We start from the raw sequence: 24,087 nt of genomic DNA, 5'->3' as shown, positions 1-24,087 counted from the left end.
TTTGGTGTAACACCATACAATGGCCAGTCACAGCTTTTAGAGTGACATGGTAGAATAAACATTTTCTCTTTCTTTCTCCAAATTGGGCCCCATTGTACATAATGGTTGAGCCGTCAGTGATCTGCTATTTTCACAATATTTATCGGTGGAACCTAGTCAAACAAAGTGTAATGTCTCAACGCCAACAATTCCAAGTGCTTGTCAGGGTGGCAGGTCCCCAGTTCAAATATGATTATTTTGGGGGTTTGTGGCCTGAAAAGTTTGAGAACCACTAATCAAGAGTATGACATCAGTCGTCCATGACATATCTAGAGGTTTCGAGGTTCTTTGATGTTACATCTGGTGTGCAGGTACATAAGAGTAAAACTTATTTTTGAAGGGCTTCCTTCAACAAAAGCAACTGGTGGTCCGTGGTCCACCGGTGGTCAGTGAAGGTATTGCATGTGGTCCTAGACCATGCATTTAGTTATGTAGGAAAGTGAAGATTTATTATTATTATTATTTTATTCTATTTTATCGACCACTAGTTAGAAACAGTATGATGTATGATGACGCATCAATGTTGTCAGTTACTGGGAAGAAGTCGGATGTCAAGAACTTCCACAGAAATGGGAGTTAGAATCTGAAGGGATTGGGTGGGAAACTGTACCGGATTGCCTGGTTGAGTCACCATTATTAGGAAGTGTGGCCATAATCAATCGCATGTGTCGGCTCGCTCATACATAAGTTGCAATGAATAAGTTAACATGAGTTTTTGAGCTTTGGACCACTAGCATAATCTCAGTTAAATAATAACTGCTAAGAGCTTGATTTAATTCACCTCGAATTAACAAATTAAATTAAGCCCTTAACAGTCATTAGAGTCATTATTAGCTCCCCCCCCCATATCACCCCTCCCAACACAACAGTGGTCCTCAGGTTGATTCTCAGCCAGGGTGGTGGTCCCTGGTTCATAATCAGTTGAAAACCCCTGATATAAACCATCAGCATTTATCAGTAGCTGCCACAGTACCTTACAGTATACAGTTTAGGTAGAGGTACAGTCTAGCACATGGGTCTTCAACAGGGGGTCCTCAGAGTTACAACAGGGGGGCCACCAAATCTCCGTGTGATAGGAACTTTTTTATTTTATTTTCTACACTAACCACTCAAAGTCTATTATGTATTCCGGGGGGAACATTCACCGAAAACTGCCGTATCATGAAAACAGCCGTATTATGAGCATGCACAAAGCTTGCTGGAGATGAAAGTGACTCTCTGCGAGGCCTCCTGTAGTCTACGGTTAATTCGCTCTTTGGTCTTGCAGACATTGAGGCCAGGTTGTTCTCCTGGCACCATTGTGTCAGGGTCTCCACCTCTCTCCTGTGGGCTGTGTCATCGTCGTTTGATCAGGCCTCAGAGCTCCATTGGCTCCCATTATGAATTCAAGTTAAATATTAGGACAAAGTATAAAACATATTTGTGAAAAATACTTCTGTAGTCTATTGGCAGTGTGCATTCAAAGTTTTGCCACTGACCGCGGTCAGGCAGTTTGAGAGATTAGCTCCGGAACGACACACACACACACACACACACACACACACACACACACACACACACACACACACACACACACACACAGAGGGGAAATTATGTTTATATACAGTAGGCACTATGCAAATTAGACAACAGCCATTATGTGATTTGCACATATTGCAATTTTCCTCTCTGGTGCCAGCTATACTTTCATTTCTCTTCTGTCTGTCGGCTTCCTTTGCAGACCACAAACCCTAAATGGCTCTCATCATGGATGTTGGTACACAGTCATTGCAACAAAGTTCAAAGGGACACTCTGATAATAATGTTGGAACCACATACAGTAGGCCAGTAGACCTACTGTAAATCATTGGTTCTCAAAGTGGGGTCCAGCAAAAGTAGTTAACATAGCATCCTCATTTTAACCACTTTATCCATTTATATGTTGTCTATTAAAAAATAGCAGATCTACAAGCTCACAGAGCGCCACTTCGAGCTTGTACATTTGCAATTTTTGAAAATATTTGAAAAACATCGAAAACGTTTGGAAAAGTCTGAATAATTTAGATTATTATTTTTATTTTACATACATCTTCTCTTATGGGGGTCCCTGGCACAAAACATTTTCAGATGGGGGTCCACGACCAAATACATAAGTAGCATAGTAAAAGTACAAAATGTTTTCAAAATGTTGTCTTTTAAAAAAAATAGCATCTCTACAAGCTTACGAGTCACAACCCACTGCAACGTCACGCATTGTGAGCTAGTAGATTGATTTTTTGTTGCTGTATTTTTTGTTTGTTGTTGCTATTTTTTCGTTGCTTTTTTTTCTTCTTTTTCTAGCACATGGGTCTTCAACAGGGGGTCTGGGACCCCTAGGGGATCCTTAGAGTTACTACAGGGAGGCCACCAAATCTTTGTGTGATAGGAACTTTTTTGTTGTATTTTCTACACTAACCACTTAAAGCCTATTGTGTATTCCGGGGGGAACATTCGCCGGAAATAGCCGTACTATGAAAATAGCCATATTTTAAGTGACTCTCTGCGAGGCCTCCTGTAGTCTACGGTTCGCTCTTTGGTCTTGCAGACATTGAGGGCCAGGTTGTTCTCCTGGCACCATTGTGTCAGGGTCTCCACCTCTCTCCTGTGGGCTGTGTCATCGTCGTTTGTGATCAGGCCTCAGAGCTCCATTGGCTTCATTATGAATTCAAGTTAAATGTTTGGAAAAAGTGTAAAACATATTTGTGAAAAAATACTTCTGTAGTAGTCCATTGGCAGTGTGCATACAAAGTTTTGCCACTGACCGCGGTCAGGCAGTTTGAGAGATTAGCTCCGGAAAGACCCACGCACGTGCGCACACACACACACACACACACACACACACACACACACACACACACACACACACACACACACACACACACACGCACACACAAACACACACGCACACACACACACACACACACACACACACACACACACACACACACACACACACACACACACACACACACACACACACACACACACACACACACACAGAGGGGAAATTATGTTTATATGCAGCAGGCACTATATGCAAATTAGACAACAGCCATGTGTGATTTCCACATAATTGCAATTTTCCTCTCTGGTGCCAGCTATACTTTCATTTCTCTTCTGTCTGTCGGCTTCCTTTGCAGACCACAAATCCTAAATGCCTCTCATCATGGATGTTGGTACACAGTCATTGCAACAAAGTTCAAAGGGACACTCTGATAATAATGTTGGAACCACTGTAGGCGTACTGTACAGTACATCATTGGTTCAGTTAACATAGCATCATCATTTTAACCACTTGATCCATTTATTATTATTTTATTAAAAAATATATATATATTTCATTTTTAAAGACAGTACAGTGTTTCAGACAATACAAAAAACAACACCACGAAAAATAACCAATAACCAAAAAAAGGACATAACAAACAAAACACATTGCTAGGTTTACAGATGCAGCTGTCTTTCCAAACACCCTCCAGGGTCTATAGTTCTTACATCAGCCCATCTGAGAATATGAAAGGAGTCCATATCTTATCATAGATGTCCAACTTTCCTTTAATTTTGTAGTGTAAGTAATCTAGAGGTGATATTTCTGTCTTCCATTGGGCCAGTGTTGGGGGGGAAGGGGCTTTCCAATTTACAGCAATACATTTTTTGGCAGCGTTGAATGCAAGGTTGCTAAATTTTCTTTAACTGTCACCATGTTTGAAATTGCCGATCAAGCAGAGGCGAGGGGAGGGCATCAGCCTAAGGTCAAGACAAGATGACATAAAGGAACATATATCTTCCCAAAAAAGTCTATGGCAAGACCAACGTGTACTGTAAGAAATTACTTTTTTTTCCTTACATCTCCAACACAAAAAGGACATTTCTGGGTGCATAGCGTTCAATTTCACTGGAGTATAATATGTTCTATGTAGGATCTTAAATTGCAAAAGTTTATGTCTCCAATTATATGATTCAGAATGTGCTTGACCATATCTGTACCCCCTCTTCGTCACTGATGCCCTCTCTCCCATCTGTCTCCCATTTTGTTTTTGTAAACAAAGTATTAGCTGGAAAAGCCTCTATCAGCCCATGGTACAATTTAGACAATAATTTTGCTGTTTTTTCTGTTTGTCTCAGGATCCTCTCCATTGTAGAGGGTTCTGGTTCGTCAAGTGTATGCTGTGTGGACTGAATAAAACTTCTTAGTTGTAAAAAACAAAAAAAAAATTCTTGGATTTCTCTATAAAAGAACGCAAAATTCAGTTTTTATATAAATGTATAAAAGTTGAAATACCTTTGTCCACCAGTTGTTTAAATATACTACCATAACCATTGAAGATAAAAGGTAATGTGGGGTTTTTCCAAATGGGAGCATAGGGTGATAGAGGTCTTCTCCAGTTCAAAAACGTATGGACAGAATCCCATCACACTTGATCCATTTATAATGTATATGGCTATTCAAAAATAGCAGATCTACAAGCTCACAGCGCGTCACTTCGTGCCGCGCTGCAAGCTTGTACATCTGCTATTTTTGAAAATATCTGAAAAATATCGAAGATGTTTGGAAAAGTCTGAATAATTACGGGGCCAGAGCTCAGCTCTGGACCTGTTTTAATGTTCCCCTCTTTTTTCTTCTCCCACTTTTGGCATACGCTTTTTACGAAACTCGGCCATATGGTAGATGGTCATGAAAAACTATCAAGAAATAATTCTCACAATCTTTCGTCAAAAGGTGGCGCTATAGCACTCAATTGAAAATGCCAACTTTGAACAGGTACAACTCATGCCCTGTTTGACCTACAGCCATAAAACTTCAATACACTCATGCGTCTACTCATGATGAACAACTTTAACCCTCTGACTTTTGACCTCTGACCTTTAGATCTCCCACCATTTTGAATTATATGAAAAACAGTTAAAACCTATCTCCTCCTGGGATTTTTGAGTAATCTGCACGAAACGTTTTACACATGAACTTTGGACCTATGCCGACAAACTGATGCAAAAGATTTTCCATAAGTGAAAAAATGAAGCTTTAATGAGCCAATGAATATTGCAGTTTTATGACAATTATTCATCTGCCCCTAACACATACATGCAGACTCACATTTCTTTGAAACTTTGCGTTAATGTTGAGGGTCATTCCAAATATTACTGAAACCAATCTTACTCCAATTGGTCAAAGGGGGGCGCTATAGCGATTTTTTGAAAGTGCAAACTTTAAACAGGCAAAAGTCATGCCTCGTTTGGCCGACAGCCATTAAACCTGCTTACACATGTGCCTTGACTCATGAGGAACACATGTATCACGTTGACCAGTAAGCTCCCCCCTTAGATTGTCCGCAATTTTGAGCAGTTTGAAAAACACTTAAACCCAGGATTTTTCAGCTATTTGCGTGAAACTGTATCATCTGTGTGATCTCCTTTTTCACAGGTTCTTGTCTGTTGGTCCAATGGCTTCCCCCTTAAACGTGTGCCTCACAGCCTGAAGGTTGCCAGTTCAAGCCTCACTTGATGCGGACTTCATTAAAGTTGCATTGCACACAACATGATTGTGTCAATTAATACATGTGCAATTGTTAAACATAACCTGAAATACTTATTTGAGAGGGTATGTTTTTGCAATGTATGACATACTTCATTCTGAAAATAGCCGATCTACAATCTCAAAACTTTTCAGATAGCAACGTGTTTCTGAGTTTGTAGATCGGCTGCTTTCACTGGTTCACTTTTATCTTCAACAGACAACCTCAGCCTGGTCAAAGCTATAGCACTATAGGTAGTGTTGCAGCCTGTCAATCCAAAGGTTGAGGGTTCGATTCCTGTTAATGGCAATAGGTTGACACGTCCAATCAATCCATTCTGCTTCCATCTGTCTCTCTCTTCAATCTATTGTTTCCATGTCTCTCTCTCTTCAATCTATTCCGTTTCCATGTCTCTCTCTCCGCCCTTAGATTGTCCGCAATTTTGAGCAGTTTGAAAAACACTTAAACCCAGGATTTTTTAATTATTTGCGTGAAATGGTATCATCTGTCTGACCTCCGTTTTCACTGGACCAGGTCTGTTGCTCCAATGGCTTCCCGCTTAAGTGAATGTTTCATAACATCAAGGTTGCCGGTTCAAGCCTCACTTGGTGGAGACTTCATTTAAAGTGTATTGCAAACAACAAGACTGTATTAATGAATACATATGCAATTGATAAAGATAACATGAAATGCTTATCTGAGAAGGTATGTTTTTGCAATGTATGACATACTTCATTCTGAAAATAGACGATCTACAATCTCAAAACTTTTCAGATAGCAACGTGTTTCTGAGCTTGTAGATCGGCTGCTTTCACTGGTTCACTTTTATCTTCAACAGACAACCTCAGCCTGGTCAAAGCTATAGCACTATAGGTAGTGTTGCAGCCTGTCAATCCAAAGGTTGAGGGTTCGATTCCTGTTAATGGCATATGGTTGAGATGTCCAATCAATCCATTCTGCTTCCATCTCTCTCTCTCTTCAATCTATTATGTTTCCATGTCTCTCTCTCTCAATTAATGCATGTGCAACTGTTAAAGGTAACATGAAATGCTTCTTGGAGAGAGTATGTTTTTGCAATGTATGACAAACTTCATTGTGAAAATAGCCGATCTACAATCTCACAACTTTTCAGATAGCAACGTTTTATGAGCTTGTAGATCGGCTACTTTCACTAGTTTTCGTTCCGAGGAGACACAAAAATGCCTTTATTGGTAAATGGTTTGTGAACCAGTGATCTAGAGTAGTTCGGGACACAGAGGCTTGGTTCATAATGGACGGAAATACTTATAAATATCAACAGACACTACCAGTAATTGTGTCAATTAATACATATGCAATTGATAAAGATAACCTGAAATACTTATTTGAGAGGGTATGAAGTATGTATGACATACTTCATTCTGAAAATAGCCGATCTACAATCTCAAAACCTTTCAGATAGCAACGTTCTTTCTGAGCTTGTAGATCGGCTGCTTTCACTGGTTCACTTTTATCTTCAACAGACAACCTCAGCCTGGACAAAGCTATAGCACTATAGGTAGTGTTGCAGCCTGTCAATTCGAAGGTTGATGGTTCGATTCCTGTTAATGGCAATAGATTGAGATGTCCATTCTCTCTCTCTCTCTCTCTCTCTCTCTCTCTCTCTCTCTCTCTCTCTCTCTCTCTCTCTCTCTCTCTCTCTCTCTCTCTCTCTCTCTCTCTCATATTCACCAGGTCAGGTCTGTTGTTCCAATGGCTTCTCGCTTAAGTGTGTGCCTTAAAACCTCAAGGTTGCCAGTTCAAGCCTCACTTGATGCAGACTTCATTTAAGTTGCATTGCACACAACATGATTGTTGCGAACGCGGAAGGAGGCCTCCGACCAAGTGGAGCTTACTATATCACTGTGCTTGGGTTGTGTGTCTGTCCCTTATTTATGGTCTTTCCGTGTGTGTTCACGCTCTCATTGGCTCGCGCCCCCATGTGACTCGAAAATCCGTGCTGAAATGCCAGCAGCTGCACTGCCTGTATACAGCGTGTGTTCACGCTCTCATTGGCTCGCGCCCCCATGCACTCTGCCTGTATACAGCCGGCAGAGTGCGGCAGAGTGCACTACTACAGTGTGGTTGAAATATAGCAGCCTCAGTCAATCTGCGTTCGCTTCCAGCCTTCGCGCGTCTTACTTGTGTCAATTAATGCAAGTGCAATTGTTAAAGATAACCTGAAATGCTTATTTGAGAGTATGTCTTTTCAATGTATGACATACTTCATTCTGAAAATAGCCGATCTACAATCTCAAAACTTTTCAGATAGCAACGTGTTTCTGAGCTTGTAGATCGGCTGCTTTCACTGGTTCAATTTTATCTTCAACAGACAACCTCAGCCTAGACAAAGCTATAGCACTATAGGTAGTGTTGCAGCCTGTCAATCCGAAGGTTGAGGGATCGATTCCTGTTAATGGCAATAGGTAGAGACGGCCAATCAATCCATTCTGCTACCATCTTTCTCTCTCTTCAATCTATTATGTTTCCATGTCTCTCTCTCTTCAATCTATTCCTTTTCCATGTCTCTCTCTCCGCCCTTAGATTGTCCGCAATTTTGAGCAGTTTGAAAAACACTTAAACCTAGGATTTTTCAGTTATTTGCGTGAAATGGTATCATCTGTTTGACCTCCGTTTTCACTAGATCAGGTCTGTTGGTCCAATGGCTTCCCGCTTAAGTGAATGTTTCACAACATCAAGGTTGCCGGTTCAAGCCTCACTTCGTGGAGACTTCATTTAAAGTGCATTGCAAACAACAAGACTGTATTAATGAATACATATGCAATTGATAAAGATAACATGAAATGCTTATCTGAGAAGGTATGTTTTTGAAATGTGTGACATACTTCATTCTGAAAATAGCCGATCTACAATCTCAAAACTTTTCAGATAGCAACGTGTTTCTGAGCTTGTAGATCGGCTGCTTTCACTGGTTCAATTTTATCTTCAACAGACAACCTTAGCCTGGACAAAGCTATAGCACTATAGGTAGTGTTGCAGCCTGTCAATCCGAAGGTTGAGAGTTCGATTCCTGTTAATGGCAATAGGTTGAGATGTCCAATCAATCCATTCTGCTTCCATCTCTCTCTCTCTCTTCAATCTATTATGTTTCCGTGTCTCTCTCTCTTCAATCTATTCCATTTCCATGTCTCTCTCTCTCTCTCTCTCTCTCTCTCTTCAATCTATTCCGTTTCCATGGCTCTCTCGCTCTCTCTCTCTCTCTCTTCAATCTATTCCGTTTCCATGTCTCTCTCTCTCTCTCTTTCTCTTCAATCTATTCCGTTTCTCTCTCTCTCTCTCTCTCTCTCTCTCTCTCTCTCTCTCTCTCTCTCTCTGCCTCTCTCTCTCTCATCATCATGTAGATCGGCTACTTTCACTGGTTTCTGTTCCGAGGAGACATACAATTTCTCTATCGGTAGATGGTTAGGGAACCAGTGATCTAGAGTAGTTAGCGAAACAAAGGCCTGGTCCGTCAGGGACGGAAAGACATATATATCAACAGACACTACCAGGACTATCATATCTCTAGCTCAATGAGAAGAAAGGCAGCCTATGAGTCCGGAGGTCACCGGTTCGATCCCTGTCCCCAACGATGTGTTGAGGCGATCATGATGATCTGTCTCTCTCTCTCTCTCTCTTCAGTTTCCATGTCTCTCTCTCTTCAATCTATTCAGTTTCCATCTCTCTCTCTCTCTCTCTCTCCAGTTTCCATGTCTCTCTCTCTCTCTCTAGTTTCCATGTCTGTCTCTCTCTCTCTCTCCATCTCCAGTTTCCTTGTCTGTCTCTCTCTCTCTCTCTTCAATCTATTCAGTCTCCATGTCTCTCTCTCTCTCTCTTTCACTGGCCCCGTGTTATCGCTGCTTGCAGCTATATTTTAGATTTTTTTTCCCCTCTTCTCTTATGGGGGGTCCATGGCACAAAAGATTTTCAAATACATAAGTACTGTACCATGGTAAAAGTACAAAATGTTTTCAAAATGTTGTCTTTTATCAAACCAAAGTTTTTCAAATGGATTAGAATTTAGTTTGCACTTTTTCATCAAATATGGGTCAAGACATCGGACAACATCGGACCCAGAAATCTGGCATCAGTGGGGCTCCAATTTGTGTACTTGGCATTCTTGGATGCTGATATGATGCAACTATGGTGGAAAAAGTACCTAAAAGATACACTTGAGTACTCTACTAATGCAGTATAACGGGTACTGCACTTAAAAAGGTTTTTAATACCTAAAAAATGAAAAGAAATAATAATAATAACTACAAACTACTATACATTATTAAACATTGGCCAAATTGTCAAGTATTACCTAAGAAAGAGGCAAATATTGTGAAAATAGTTGATCTACAAGCTCGCAACGCCTCGCGTTGTGAGCTGGTAAATCTACTATTTTCACAATATTTATCTAAAATGTAATCCTAACTCCAATTCCAAGTGCTTGTCAGGGTGGGGTTCAAATATGATTCTTTTGGGGGGGGTCACAGCCTGAAACGTTTGAGAGCCAATGTGATAAATCACAAGGAATCCCCAAGGCAATATTTTGGCTATTTTCTAAAGAATATGACAAATTCTGAAAACTTGTGAAATGGGACATTCTGCATAATGAGTACTTTTGGTACTTTAAGTATATTTTGATACCAATACTTTTGTACGTTTACAAAAAAATACAGTGCTTTAACTTTAACAGAGTATTTCTTCATTGTTGTATTGTTACTTTCACTTAAGTCAAGGTTCAAGGTTCAAGGTTGTACTTTATTGTTACATCTTGTGTACAGGTAGGCCTACATAAGAGTAAAACTTATTTTGGTTTGGCTTCCTTCAGACAATGCAGCAGCATAGGTAATATCAACAATAGAATAATGATAGAAAACGTAAAAAAAGATTTAAAGAAAAGAGAGTGCAAAAAGAGAATAAAAAGAGCATCATCAAATCAAATGTGCATAAAAAGAAAAAACTCGGTGGGTTGTATACGCCACCAGCATTTTTCTATTCCTCGTGCTTTGCTGACACAGCGTTTTTTTGACACAGTCAAAAACCTGAGTACTTCTTCCACACTGCACAGTTTTTACTTTCTTTTTCTTTTCTCTTTTCCTGTGTGGGAAGAGTTTAGGGTACTTCCTGATTGGCAGCTTTATAAACCATGAGGACCGTGTTGCTTCTCAGAGACAGAGACCGTGGCTGAGTTTCATCTTCCCTCGATCCTCGTCAGAATTCCCCTCAAGATGGCCCTACTGAAACCAAAGCATGTGTTGACAGCTCTGATTGTCTGCTGCATGGTCGCCCTACATGGTGAGATAATGTCTTTTTTATACATTTACCAGGTCACATTTCTGTTTTGATTATGATTATGATTATGATTATGATTATGAATATGATTATGATTATGATGATTATTATTATTACTATTGATGTACTTACTGTAAGTTCATTAGATTTTTTACAAAGCAATGTGATTTCAAAATTAAGAGCGTTATCAACCACACAAAAATAGTTAATGGATTCAAATGTCTTCCAGCCAGTGGAAGAAGAAATACAATATACATGTATTATGCATTGTGAGCTAAGAGTAAAAAGTACAATATACTTTACTAGTGGAGTAGAAGTATAATTGAATGAAAAATGTAAATACACAGGTAAATTAAAAGTACTTCAAATTTGTACTTAAAAGTGCAGTACTTAAAGCGGCACTATGTCACTTTTTGTTAATGAATACATTTTAATTTTGTCCAATCTGTATGGTAGAGTATGCTAATACAATATAACTTATACAATTGGGGTGGTTGTATTTGGTCTCCCTGCTCTTCATTTGAGACATTTAGATCTGACATGAATTTTAACCTGATGGTGCAGCTTTAATTGTACTTTCCACCACTGCTTGCAGCCAATGGCATTGGACGCCCACAGAAGTGCAGATGCATCCAGACCTCCTCAGACTACATCGCTCCTCGATTCTTCAAGAAAGTGGAGATCCTGCCGGCTGGAGCCAACTGTCGACACACCCAGATCATGTCAGTGTTATTGGTTATTATATTTACATCCAGACCGATATATCGGGCCATTTTTTGACTTTTTTGATGACAAAAGTATCTGCATTCATACAGCTGGATGTGTAGTTTTCACAAAAAGGTTCAAAAATAGCAGCCATGAGCTTTTTATCGGCTATTTTTGAAGGGCTAAAGTGGTTAATTAAAATGTTCAGTTTTTGTGTATTTAATATTTACTTGTTTTCTTGTTTGTTGTAGAATTAAAGTTAAATATTCTGTTCATATATTGAAATGTAATATTTATATCTATCAAAAGCTTAGTGAGTTTCTTTTATGAGTTAATTGTTCTCAAATACGAGAAACCTTTATCAAATCTATGTTTTTAAACTTGTTTCGAATTGATTTTGCACTTTTAGACTAGAATATCAGTCATCTGTGCCCGATCTATCAGGATCGGAATCGGACCCAAATATTATATTGTATTCATAAGGTTATATCTATTCATTGACGACGCTGTGCAAAATATAATCGGGGGACAACTATTTAATTGACAAAGAGCTATGTGCAGTTTAATGAAACTATACATTTCCGGATTAGAGTGATCAAGCGGGAAAAAAAGAAAAAAAATCTTTCTCTTCACAGAATCACCAAGAAAGACAACTTCTCTGTTTGTGTGGACCCAGAGTCTCCGTGGATCAAGAAGATGATTCACACATTTTTAGACAAGCAGCAAAGGTGAATTTCCAGTCACACACATTAACCATTCAGAAAATTGATGTGGACAAAAGTACTACAACATTCGACTCAAGTACAAGTACTGCTTGACTTAAACTTCACTCAAGCAGAAGTAAGATTGATAGGCTCTATGCACAGCACAGCAGCTTGGGCATCTTCCTTACTTCCTTCACAGGTCTTACCAATGATACTAATGAAGGCTCTGTTCCATTCTGGTCAAACAGAGTCAGGGTGCTGATATTGTTGCATGTTGGCTCACTGGAAACACTCTGCTACACCAGTGGGCCCTGTGGTCCAGGGACCCTCATGGTTCCTTGAGGGGGGTTCCAAACTCTGAGAGTGTACAGATGGAACCAAATGGACCCGTAAGGGTACTCTCTCTGAGTTATGGGGGTCTTTGAAATGTAAAAAGTTTGACAACTACTGTACTACACTTAATGTAACAGAGCCTCAATTAGTATCATTGGTAAGACCTGTGAAGGAAGCAAGAAAGACGCCTATAGTGAATAGAGCCTATTGTGTTGAAAACTACTCACGTAAAAGTACAACATTTGCACTTTTGAACATCACTCTGAGTGAGAGTTACATTGCCACTGTGAAATGATCAATAGAGATCCTGGCTGTAATAATTTACCCATTTAAACACTATATACTTCATTGATCGGGGTCCCCCAGGGTCCAGACTAGGTCAATTTTTCCATCAACACCATCTCTAGTCTCTGGCAAAAACAGCTGACATATGCGTCACAAGCTCACATGTGACACGTTGAGAGCATGTAGATCTGCTGTTCTGGTTCATATAGTTAAACATGAGCCATTTACTGTATGGTATTTTTGCAGGAGCAGGAAGCGCAGGAATCCTCAGACCTCCACAGCTCAACCTCTCTGACCTCCAGCACGACCTCTCTGATCTCCAGCCTTGCATCAACGACCAGGATTTAACTTCAAATCAGTGTTTCTCTTTCCTTTTTCCATTTCCATTTTTTTAAATCACTTGCATCTGGGGTTCTCAAACCTTCTTATACTCTCTGGCAAATTCTCTGGAAACCACTCACTTGATTTATATTTGATATTAGGGTACATTAGGGTACATTAGCTGCACCTTAAAGCACAGCTAGTCTTCCTGGGGTCCACATAAAAACAATACATACATTTAAATACATATATGTAAATCATCAATTTAAGAAGACATATAAGACCAAAAATAATATTACATTAAACAATCAAGTGCATGAAGTTCACATATTGAGAACATAAATAAAAAAATACAGTTAACACATATGGTAAAATCTGAGACAGCTTGACATCCGACATTCCCAGGTATTGCTTAATTTGCTTTTAAAATGTTGGTTTCTGTGTCAGTTTAGTCATTAGCAGTGGCAAGGAATTCCATGTTTTCATTGCTCTGTAGTAGTACAATAGCGCAATTTCAAAAGTTGAAATAAAGCACATTAACAAATAAAGCATGCATTGGTAACCTTGAATAGCTGAATTTGTGTCCTATCATTGTTTAAAAGGTATGGAAAGTGTTGCTGTACACATTTGTAAATGCAAAGCCTATATCTGTTATATATATCTTAAATATTCACAAGCTATATGCTTTTCAAAAACAAATAAATCACACTTTGGGGAAGAGTAGAGTAATCATTATTTTCTGTTGGCCTATAATCAGGATATGTATATTTGAGTGATTTCTAAATTGCAATACAGTAATACCATTGATATTAAAAAAGAAAAAATACTTTGTAATGTGTGCTTTTGAATACTGAAATAGCTATTTTTTAAAAGCATATACCTTTGAACTACAGTACAGTACTTTACTCAAGTAGAAATTTGACTGGGCAACTTTCACTTGTAGTTGAGTAATATTTGACCAGCAGTATTGACTCAAGTACTGGGGTTGAGTACTTTGTCAACACTGATGATGATGATGATGATGATGATGATGATGATGATGATCACAATGATTATAACCAATGCCTCCTTTGAGTATTAAGGTGTTTAAACCATCACTACACACTTCATTGCATCATTATTGGAGGCCTTTAGGCTTATTCAGTGAATTGTCCTTCAATTGTTTTTTATTAATCAATGCAATTGATCATTTTTGGAAGCAGGATATGTCCAAAACGGTTACTTTTCAGGATTCAAATTCAAAAATAGCAGATCTACAAGCTCAAAACTCATCGCTTCGCGCTGCATTTCGAGCTTGTGGATCTGCTATTTTTGATACTTTTGTGTGACGGTGTAGTATCACGAAGACGTAGGTCATTAACTTACCCAAAACATTTTTAAATTTGGAGGTAAGAGGTTTCTGCCCGACAGCAACGATATACAGTATATCCATTCAGTATGGGGAGAGTTGCGGTGTGGTGAAATAAAGACTCGTGGACATTTATGGTTGAATCAATTGTGAAACAAACTCAGTAGCCATACTGCCATCTTCTGTTGAACGATGGTTGTGCATCGGGTCAAATGGCTGCAAAACAACTGTCCCTGGAAAACTTCTATGAGAACCAATGGTGGAACGTGAGCAAGATGAAATGATAAGAATACCACAATATAAAAATACTCAACAAGTTACAAGTAAAAGGCCTGTATTCAAAATTTTACATGAACGCAAGATCATCAAAATATTCGTATAAAGTACTAATATTTCTAAATGTGTTGAGCTTTTTGAAAATAGCTGATCTACAAGCTCACAACTCGATGCATTGTGAGCTTGTAAATATGCTATTTTCAAATAGCCGAAGTATAAAATATGGTTAAGCAGTGAATGCTTGTTCTAATCATCAAAGTACAATATTTGCCACTGAGGTGAAGTGGAGTAGTATAAAATATCAAAGAATATCAAGTAAAGTAGCTAAATGTAGGTCTACCTCTAAATGTTATGTAAATACCTAAATGAAGAAATCTATCTAAATCTATGTAAAGTAACTTTACGTCTATTATTGTAATAGACGTAAAGTATAGAAGGGTATGTGAGCAAATACACTTGAGTCGCTTGTTTTGCATGCAAACATACATATAGTAAGTGCTCCTCCTCTGAATGGGGCTGTAAACTGGAGCGTCATTATCCCATTCAATCTGGGAAAGCATGTGTCATTTTAGATTTTAGCGTTGACTATTCAAAAATAGCAGATATACACAGCGAGCTTGTACATCTGCTATTTTTGAACATTTTAGAAAAATCTTGAAAGTTTGAAACATGTTGAATAATTTTGAATTGTTTAAAACAAATTTCTTCTGGGGGTCCCCGGCACAAAACATTTTCAGACGGGGGTCCGTGGCCAAATATATATCAATTTGGGGGTTCTTGGCACAAACATGTTTGAGACTAGGCTACTGATGTAGAAGGCATTTGTAGAATCGGCCTCAGGTCTTAATGGGCTGATAATAATTGATGTCAGGAGACTGGGAGATTCACATAGTTTAGGCATGCAAAGCACCAGCCTTCCTCCAGCAATGTCTCCCAGCTTGTCATCTGTACCATGTTGAACATGTGTTTGTTGTGTTCAGATGGATTTTGGTTGCAAGCCACATGTGCCACGTGCCTGCGTTGAGAATCTGTCTATATACAGTGCTATCTAATGCAGGGGTGTCAACCCATTTTAGGTCATGGCCAGACATGGTCAAATGTGACTTCATGCAGGCCAGAACAGTTGTACACATGTGAGAATGCATGCACACATTCTGTGACACATTCTCAAATAGCACACGCCCCCCCCAACCTGCTCTCGTGTGTCAGTCTCTGCTATTTGAAGATTACTCTCTCTCTCTCTCTCTCTCTCTCTCTCATCCTCTCCTATAAATTAATAAAAAAGAAACACAAAAAACCCCACAAAGGTCTCCACCTTTGCAACATTTTTCCTCTCCCCTTCCCAGTTCGTCTTTGTTTACTGAACTCTCTTCCATGATTGTCTTTTCTTCCTTGCAGCTGTTGAGTTCCTGGCTAGCATCAAAAGAGCACATTCCTGTGCTCTGCTTTCTTTCACATCTGAATGAAAGGATCCTTTTTTTTTCGGGTGACAATTTCCTCGTCTTTCTCTTTTCTGCTCCATTATCTGGAGCTTGTTCTCTGTCATAACCATCTTTCTTTCCTGTTGCAGTGGGTAGACATGGCTGCCAGTTCCCACCTGATGTCGTGTGGGAGTCCTGACTTCTCCAGACCGTACTGAATAATTGCTAGCTTGCACAATGTCCTCAGACTGGGACTTAAGTCCAAGATGTACATGTCAGACACCTCGCCGTCATCTTCGTCTTCAAGATCTTCCACTGATTCCAGTCCCAGGAATTGTGTTGTCCCGGGCGTGTATCTGTATCCTCCAAAGAGGATGATACGATCTCCCACCATGCAACAGCACATCCTAGACATCCAACACGGGCCTTTCCCCTTGGGCTCAACCTTCGTCCAGGAGAAGGTCTCTGTGTTGAATTTCCACAGGTCGTTGAAGCTCTGGTCCAGAAGAAAGTTGCGGCCACCTAATATGTACAGCTCTGTGTTGTAGGCAAAGGCCGAATGTGCCCCGCGTCCTTTTGGGAGAAGCTGTATAGAAGGCGTGCTCAGCCAGCAGTTGGTTTCTGTGTCAAACACTCTGGCGTTCTCGTTGTAGTTGAATTGGTCCCCTCGGCCCCCAAATACAAACATCTTTGTCCCGACGATGGTGGCAGAGTGACATGACGACGCCGGTGCGGGCGTGCCTTGCGTGTTAATTAAAGTCCACACCATTGTTGTGGCGTCCAACGTGTGGATGTCATTAGTGTATCTAGTCAGCATGTTGAATCCTCCAAAGATATACATGACCTTCCCCAAGACGCAGGCTGAGTGGCCTCGCCTCGCCTCCGGGACGGACCCCGAAATCCGGAGCTCGAACCATCTGTGGTTGTGGACATCGATCGCATAAAGCACGTTGCAGTACTCCCCCGTGTAAGTGAAGCCCCCCCAGATGTAGATGATGTCCTCTATCAGCATGGCCGTGTGGCCATAGCGCATGGAGGGCACCTCGAGGGGATGTTCTCCCCTTCCGTTTGTCACAGGCGGCAACTTGACCCAGCGCAACGACACGGTGTTGAAGATGTGCATCTCGATCTGACCGTCGTACCTGTAGGTCTCCCCGTAATGGAAGCCTCCAAAGGAGTACACCTTGTGCCCCACTGCCACCGCAGCATGGTGCTCTCTCTTCGGTCGTCCTTTGAGGTGCACCACCCAGTGCAACATCACGGACACCAGCACTGTTGTGGTTGAACACAGATGGGTGAGTGTTGCTCTGTAGAAGAATGGAGTTAGATCCCACGCACGACCATTTTATATTGGTACAGTGGCACAAATGTCACACAAAGGTTGGCCTGTCTTTGAAGCCAATAGTTTGGGTTGGTTAATCAGGTGGCTTTTCTTCTTCAAAGAACTAAGCAAACTGTGCCATGCGGTGTAAAGTATTTCACAGGTTCTGGATTTGTTTCCACATGCTTTGGCTCAGTTTAAGATAAGGTTCTCGGAATCTAATGTGGGCCCTGCTCAGGAGATAGTACTAGGCCCAGAAACTTTCAAAATGTAAAAAAAGAAATAGGCGATCTAAAAGCTAATTCCCGTCATAAACAAAAAAGTGACAACCCAAGTGTGTGGCAGACAGCTAGAGCAATGATTCTCAAACGTATTCATTTCAAGGATAGTTTGATATGCATTAGGCCACGGGACCCCATTTGATACAATTTACTCCTGGTTTTAATCTCTGGGAAATTCTTTTTTTTTACACCCTTTTCTCTAAAATGTTGTCCTTTTATTTTATTTTATTTTGTATTAATTTATTTACCAGGGACAGCGCACATCAATCAACATTTCAATTTTCACATCTATGTAAATGTGCCAGAGTTAGCTAAAAGCAAATGTTCATTTGTAGTCCTTGAGCAATGGGCACACCTGGCAAATGTAGCCTAATCAAATTTCACGGGAACAAATTACGTTTGTGTCTTATGCTTGGTTGGGATGAAACAGTGCGGAAAAGATAAAGGAGACATATTTCATCAACAACCTCTAAGTATTTAGCGATGATCTGCTCTGGTGACTGGGTTAGGACTGCTTCCTACTACAAACTATTTCACTGTATGAACTTGTGTGTTTAACAGCTCTCTCTCACTGTCTCTCACTTGTTACGCACTGTGCTCTTTTGGAGATGAACATGACATATGCGGGATATTATAACTGCTGTGCCTCGCATGCATTACTCACTGTAATAGGCCTCGCCCAGACATGTAATGTTGACATGACATGACATCATGTGTAACCGACGGGTAGGCCTGCAATGACTTCTTCAGACACTGCAGCAGCAAAGTAGTAATAAAAAAACTAAAACAAAAAAGACAGCAGTCTAAGGGGAATAAAATGTAAATCAACATACAGCGGCTATATAGTGTATACGTATATATACAACAGCAACGGCAACACATATACAACAGTCATTTACGTTAGTTGTAGTATAAATTATTTAAATATACATTTATAGATCTTATGCGGCTTAATGACCTTGCCTTAGGGACCTTTGTCTTATTGAACATTTTCTTTGTGGATTTGCATTTGAGGACCCCTGGTTTAGAGTCCTCAACGTGTGATTAAAATTTGGGGCAGATTGGACGCTGCGCTCATTTGTGGCATTTTTTCCAAAACGCACGTTCATGAGAAATAGGTCCCACCCACAATTTAAACCATCTAATTATGGAGGTAACGGTATGGAGTATGTAAACCCTGTTTGACGGTCATTGTCACATGAGACACGAGAGCATTTGTGCCTAACCTCTGCAATAGTGATATTTGTAGCATTTGAGGTCAGTGCAGACCTGCGATGTGGTTGAACTGAAAGGCGGCCGCCTGAACGCGGCCACGAAGCCTCTGGACCTCCATGTCTCGGCAGTAGTCTTCCTCGTCGTTCTGAATCATGATCTTCTGCAGATCGCCGATTTGCTGCTCCATCCTGGAACGAAGCTCACGCTTCATCTTGAACAGAGTCTTTTCTTGGACCTTTCTCCTAATCTCGATCTCCTGCCTTTCTTGTGCAAGTGATTCAGCCAATAACGAGAACCGGTCCTTGTAGTAGGTTTCCATGGACATGATCTGGTCCTGGTGTCGCTGCCGGTGCTGCAGCTGCAGGTCCTTTTCGTGGGCCCTCCTCTCACGCAGTTGAGTCTTCTGCAGCTTCAGACCCTCCTCAAACACCTTGCGAAACATACTCTCCTCCCTTGTGCGTTCCCGCACAAGGTGTGCGCGGAACTGCATGTGGAATGCCCCGTGATACTTCCTGGCTCTGATATCATGCTGCTTCTGTTCTTTAAGTCTGTTCTGGGCTGATTTCTGCTGCTGGAAACACTGTTTAAAGTCCCTCAGGCGCTTGCTGTGTTCTTGTTCTTTGCGGGCGATAGCTTCCAATAGGTCATGTTTCTTCTGCGCTTCTTCCAAGTCCCGTATGCTGCGATGGTGTCTGTGGGGGGACGAGATGGCATGGAGTCTGTCCACCTGCTCCACCTGCTGTTCCCACATATTGCCCAGGGTGTGGGGTGAGATGTGGAGATGGGGGGTTTCCTCCAGTAGGGATAGGAGGAGGTCATGTTCCTTCACCTTCATTGGTTGAGTCTTTATGGGGTAGGTGTATTGCCTGCGATCCTGTGTGGCCTGCCTGGTGTGTGGCGACCGACGGCTTCGTCTTTTAGCCGGGGGAAGTTTGTAGGTCTGGGGGATGTCTTTCAGTCTGGTCTCTTGCTCCTTGGCTAAGTCTGCCCTTTCCCTATTCTCAAACCTTTTCAGCTCCTCCTCGTAGGCTGTACTCACCGGCTCACTGTATCTTATGTGACTGTCTTCGTGTGTCCGTAGCTCTTGTCGCCGCATGTGAGTAGGCGCAGCCAGGTTGGTTTGTTGTCGCCTGTTATCCAGGCTCAGCGTCTCCCTCGTGACACCCTCTAGATGTCCCTCCAGGGAACGATGGGCCCGTAGTGGAGACGGTGAGCGGTGAGTGGCTTGAAGCTGAGATATACCTGTGTGTGGTTCGTGCAAATCCATGACACTGTCACTGTGGGACCGCTGCTCCTCCTTCTCACCCAGCGCTCGATTTACCATCTGGTCAAGGTTGTCCAGCCGTCTAGTTAGTTCGTCAGACATGTCGTGCAGCTCCTGCTCCGACAGAGGCTCCCTGTAACTGTCCTCACCTGCCCTGCTACTGTAGAAGCTTTGCACTGTGGGCTCCATGTCATCCTGCAGGGTGGGGAAGTGCACGTCTGACTGGCTGGTGAACAGGACCCTCCTGGGACCACCGGTAGTTGGCTCTAGTTGCTCGCCCTCCTCCATTGCCCTGGTTCTCTGTTGACTGGAGGCAAACTTCTCACTCAGAACAGGTGAGTGGCGCATGATAGGAGATAGTTGTCCACTTGTATAAAGAGCGTCGGCCATTTGCCTCGACCTCTCTGTTGTGACAGGAGTGGTTAGCTCCTCTGAGTGTCCATGACTGAGCCTGTTGGCTGGAGAGTACTGGCTGGGGGAGTATGGGGCTGTGTCGGGCCTGTTGGGCGTGGAGGTCTGGTAAAGGGGCTGTAAAGGCATAGCAGCTGGGTGCAGGGGTTCCCTCTGCAGAGGGTTCCCAGCGCGTTCATCGAATGATCCCATGTCTTCTGTGTTCCATGAATGGTGGGAATAGCCAGTGGACTGTCCACTGGAAGACCCCAGTCTTCCACCGGACAGACTGCTGACAGTCAGCGGACTGTCCACCGGAGAACCGGGGTCTTTTAGTGATTCCTCACTCAAAGACCCCAGTTTTCCAGTAGACAGTTCATTCTGTGACAGCCAACTGTCCACTCGTAAACTGGGCTCTTCCGGTGGGTACTCGCTCATCTCGTCATTTATCTCCCCGTCACGTATCTCATTGAGAAATTCCCACAGGCCATCAAAGATCTCCAAGAGGTTCCTGATGGACTGTCCGTCCCCTCTGACAATATTTTCCCCTGTGATGTGCGACAGGTTGGTCTGAAGGAAGTCGAGAGCCAGGGAGTCGATGACAGATTGAACGTTGTGTGCGTGGTCCTCCTGACTGGCCGGGGCAGCAATATAATTTGGAACTTCCCCCTTGAAGATCTTCTCATACAACAAAACAAACACTTTGGCATCACAGTCAGTCAACCTTCTCAACCACAGATGGTGCATGTGACACCTGCTCAGTAGGCCATTCGCCACATCCACCCAATCCCTTTCTACCTCTTGCGTTCCCATCAGACAGCTGTCGATAAGAGGCAGTAGAGGCTCCAAATCGATTTATATTGACTAAAGCTGAAATGTGTCTTCGAATAATTGTACATTTCTCAGATTTCATTCTTGAAATTATTAGTTTTAGTTTAAATATAGTAGGGAAGAAGTAGTTTTTTAGAAGTTGGCGTCTAATTATGGTGTGGGCCCAATGTGGTTCTCTGACTTCATGAGGCTAGTCCGTGATGTCAGCCATCTATGACGTGTCTATGATGTATGACACCATACATGGGCAAGGTTTTGGTGGTCCAACCACCATTCACTTTCATTATTATTATATTGTAAAGTATTATTAATTAATTCATGAATGAAAGTTAGATATTTCAGAAATATAAAACGTGGGGAAAAAATATATAATGTGGATCTCGAGATCTACATGGGAACGATGTGGTACCAATGTGTATCTCAGACTTCATGTACGTATGTGCTCATTGAAGTTAGTTTACATATGAATCCATTTTATAACGCGTTGTGAGCTTGCAAAGCTGTTATTTTCAAATAGACAAGTATAAAATAGGGCTTCTTAATTGGTTAATGTATGTATGTTTTGTATAATCTAAATCTACAGATAACTTCTAACTAAAGTTTTCAAATAAGGAGGAGTAAATAGTACAATATTTGCCTCTGAGATGTAGTGGAGGCCTATAAGGCCTATAAAATGTAATGGACAGTAAAGAAAAAGCACCCCAAAATGTAATACTACTTATTTTAGTAAATGTAGCATACTGCCTACAGAGCCATGCAGAACCATTGTGAAACAGACCATATCAGTTATTTTTTAACAAAACCAACCCAAATGATCACAGAATAGTGCAGCATGTCTCTGTGTGTGCGGGTATTTCACAATAGTAGCCTACGTTTCAAAAGAGTTCCTGTGCGAGGTTGTCAAAGAAAGGTAAAACATCTATCTATGTGACTTGTAGACTACAAGTGATGCACTGCACGAGAATGTCAAAGGCAAAAATGATCCCATATGCCAGTGGTTCTCAAAGTGGGGTCCGCCGAGGCCCCAGCCGGATAAGTGAGGCTGGGACCGAGGCTACCCCAGCCGGGGTTCCAGTAGGTCCAGGCGCGTACGGTGGGTTCTAACATGGACCGGGCCAGATTCTTAACCCCCCCCCCCCCGCCCGCCCGGGGGGGGGGGGGGGTGGGGGCTCGCGCAACGATGGCTGATAAGTGACAGTCTATTGAGAATTACCATCAGCGTTAATGCAAGAGAGAGAAACGTGAATAAAACACAATATGCAAGTATAATCAATGTATGTTTTTTATTCTCAAAAGTGTATTTACAACAGCAAAGTTAACAAATCAAATACAGTGCACTGCAGTGCAAACATATAGCAGCCTAGTCTGTTACAGCTTAATACGACGGGGCTTGCACAGACAAGGATGACGTCCAAAACAGCTTTGAGATGATCGCGGTTCTTCTCGAGTTTCTCAGCATAAATCCCATCAGTGTTTGTCAACTGATTTAGGACTGTGCCACGGCCACTTGCGGTTACTTCTTTGTATCCCAGGTATCTTTGTAGTCCTTCTTTATGTCCGTCGCTCTTCTCATGCGTCGTAAAAGCAACGCCTGTGCGTTTCCAGGCTGAAAAGCCACCATGCGTAAATGCGTTCTCTGAATGCTCAGGCGCAAAATGCCGACAGGTCTTGCAAAACACAGCATCTCGACTAATGCTGTACTCGATGAATGAATATTTCTCATACCAGTTTTTTGAAAAGCACCTGGAGCGTCCGTTGATCGTTGTAGTTGGGAAGCGGCTTAGTTTGGGTTGAGTTGCTGGCTCGTCGATAGCAGAGAGGTCTGTAGGCGCAACTGCGCCGCTGGAATCCGGGGAGCAGGGGCGCACTGGTATGGTGCTGTTGGCCGCGCCGATGGTTGCTGGTGGTGGCGGGTCTGGCGTTGTGGTGGGCGCTGCTGGTTGTGGCCCCACTGGCCCCCCACCAGCAGCCGCTGGTGGGGCAGTCGTCACCGCTGGCACGGTGATGAGCGCTGGTGTCCTGGCACTGCTGCTGTCCTCCTTTGCTGGCGTCTTGCTGGAGCTGGCGGCGAAGTGTAGTAGCATGCTGCTCTGGACGAATTGTTTTTTGGTTGGTGGCTAGAGCTTCTTCATGTTGTAGAGTAGTAGACTAGTCACAAGTCACAACAATAATGAAATGTAGAGCTATCTCTGGACCCGCTTTATACTGTTTACCTGGCAAGAGAACCGGTTTGACGGGGAAACCGTTTTTTAATGGCCCCCCCATTAACAATTCGGCCGAATGCAAATAAGCCCGACTTGAAAACAAAGGCGAATTCCTGTGGTTGGCTACAAGAGAATAGGGTGAGGGGCCAATGTTGGGGCTAATGTTGTTATGTTGATTTTTTGTTTTTTTTTCCCCTGGGGGAGCAGAATTTTCCAGACCGGGCCATGGCCCCATTGGCCTCTATGACGGTACGCCCTTGGGTCCACAGCTGAATTTGTAAAATATAAATCAGTGAAACCACTTTCACCCTATA

At 42.0% G+C, this 24,087-nt stretch overlaps 3 protein-coding genes across 3 annotated transcripts; 1 reads left to right on the top strand and 2 right to left on the bottom strand.

The window, feature by feature from the left end:
- The first annotated feature begins 10,766 nt into the window (after positions 1–10,766).
- Positions 10,767–13,748, top strand: LOC308088506 (interleukin-8-like). Its single transcript, XM_080432974.1, has 4 exons — positions 10,767–10,877; positions 11,470–11,596; positions 12,215–12,307; positions 13,148–13,748. Exons 1-4 carry the CDS (start codon positions 10,811–10,813, stop codon positions 13,194–13,196), a joined length of 336 nt encoding a protein of 111 aa, XP_080289100.1. The 5' UTR covers positions 10,767–10,810; the 3' UTR covers positions 13,197–13,748.
- A 2,640-nt stretch (positions 13,749–16,388) lies between these two features.
- On the bottom strand, positions 16,389–17,525 carry LOC308088844 (kelch domain-containing protein 3-like; the record flags this gene model as incomplete). The annotated part of the gene is made up of 1 exon (XM_080433432.1): positions 16,389–17,525. The coding sequence occupies one exon, from the start codon at positions 17,523–17,525 to the stop codon at positions 16,389–16,391; it is 1,137 nt and encodes a 378-aa protein (XP_080289558.1).
- A 1,602-nt stretch (positions 17,526–19,127) lies between these two features.
- Positions 19,128–21,551, bottom strand: LOC308088843 (centrosomal protein of 95 kDa-like; the record flags this gene model as incomplete). The annotated part of the gene is made up of 1 exon (XM_080433431.1): positions 19,128–21,551. One exon carries the CDS (start codon positions 21,549–21,551, stop codon positions 19,128–19,130), a length of 2,424 nt encoding a protein of 807 aa, XP_080289557.1.
- Between the last annotated feature and the right edge of the window lie 2,536 nt (positions 21,552–24,087).

This window comes from Gymnoscopelus braueri (genome assembly GCF_963280865.1).
Source record: "Gymnoscopelus braueri genome assembly, chromosome: 7".
Lineage (NCBI taxonomy): Eukaryota > Metazoa > Chordata > Actinopteri > Myctophiformes > Myctophidae > Gymnoscopelus > Gymnoscopelus braueri.
The sequence above is the reverse complement of the archived record's forward strand: the minus strand, read 5'-3'. Positions and strand labels throughout refer to the sequence as shown.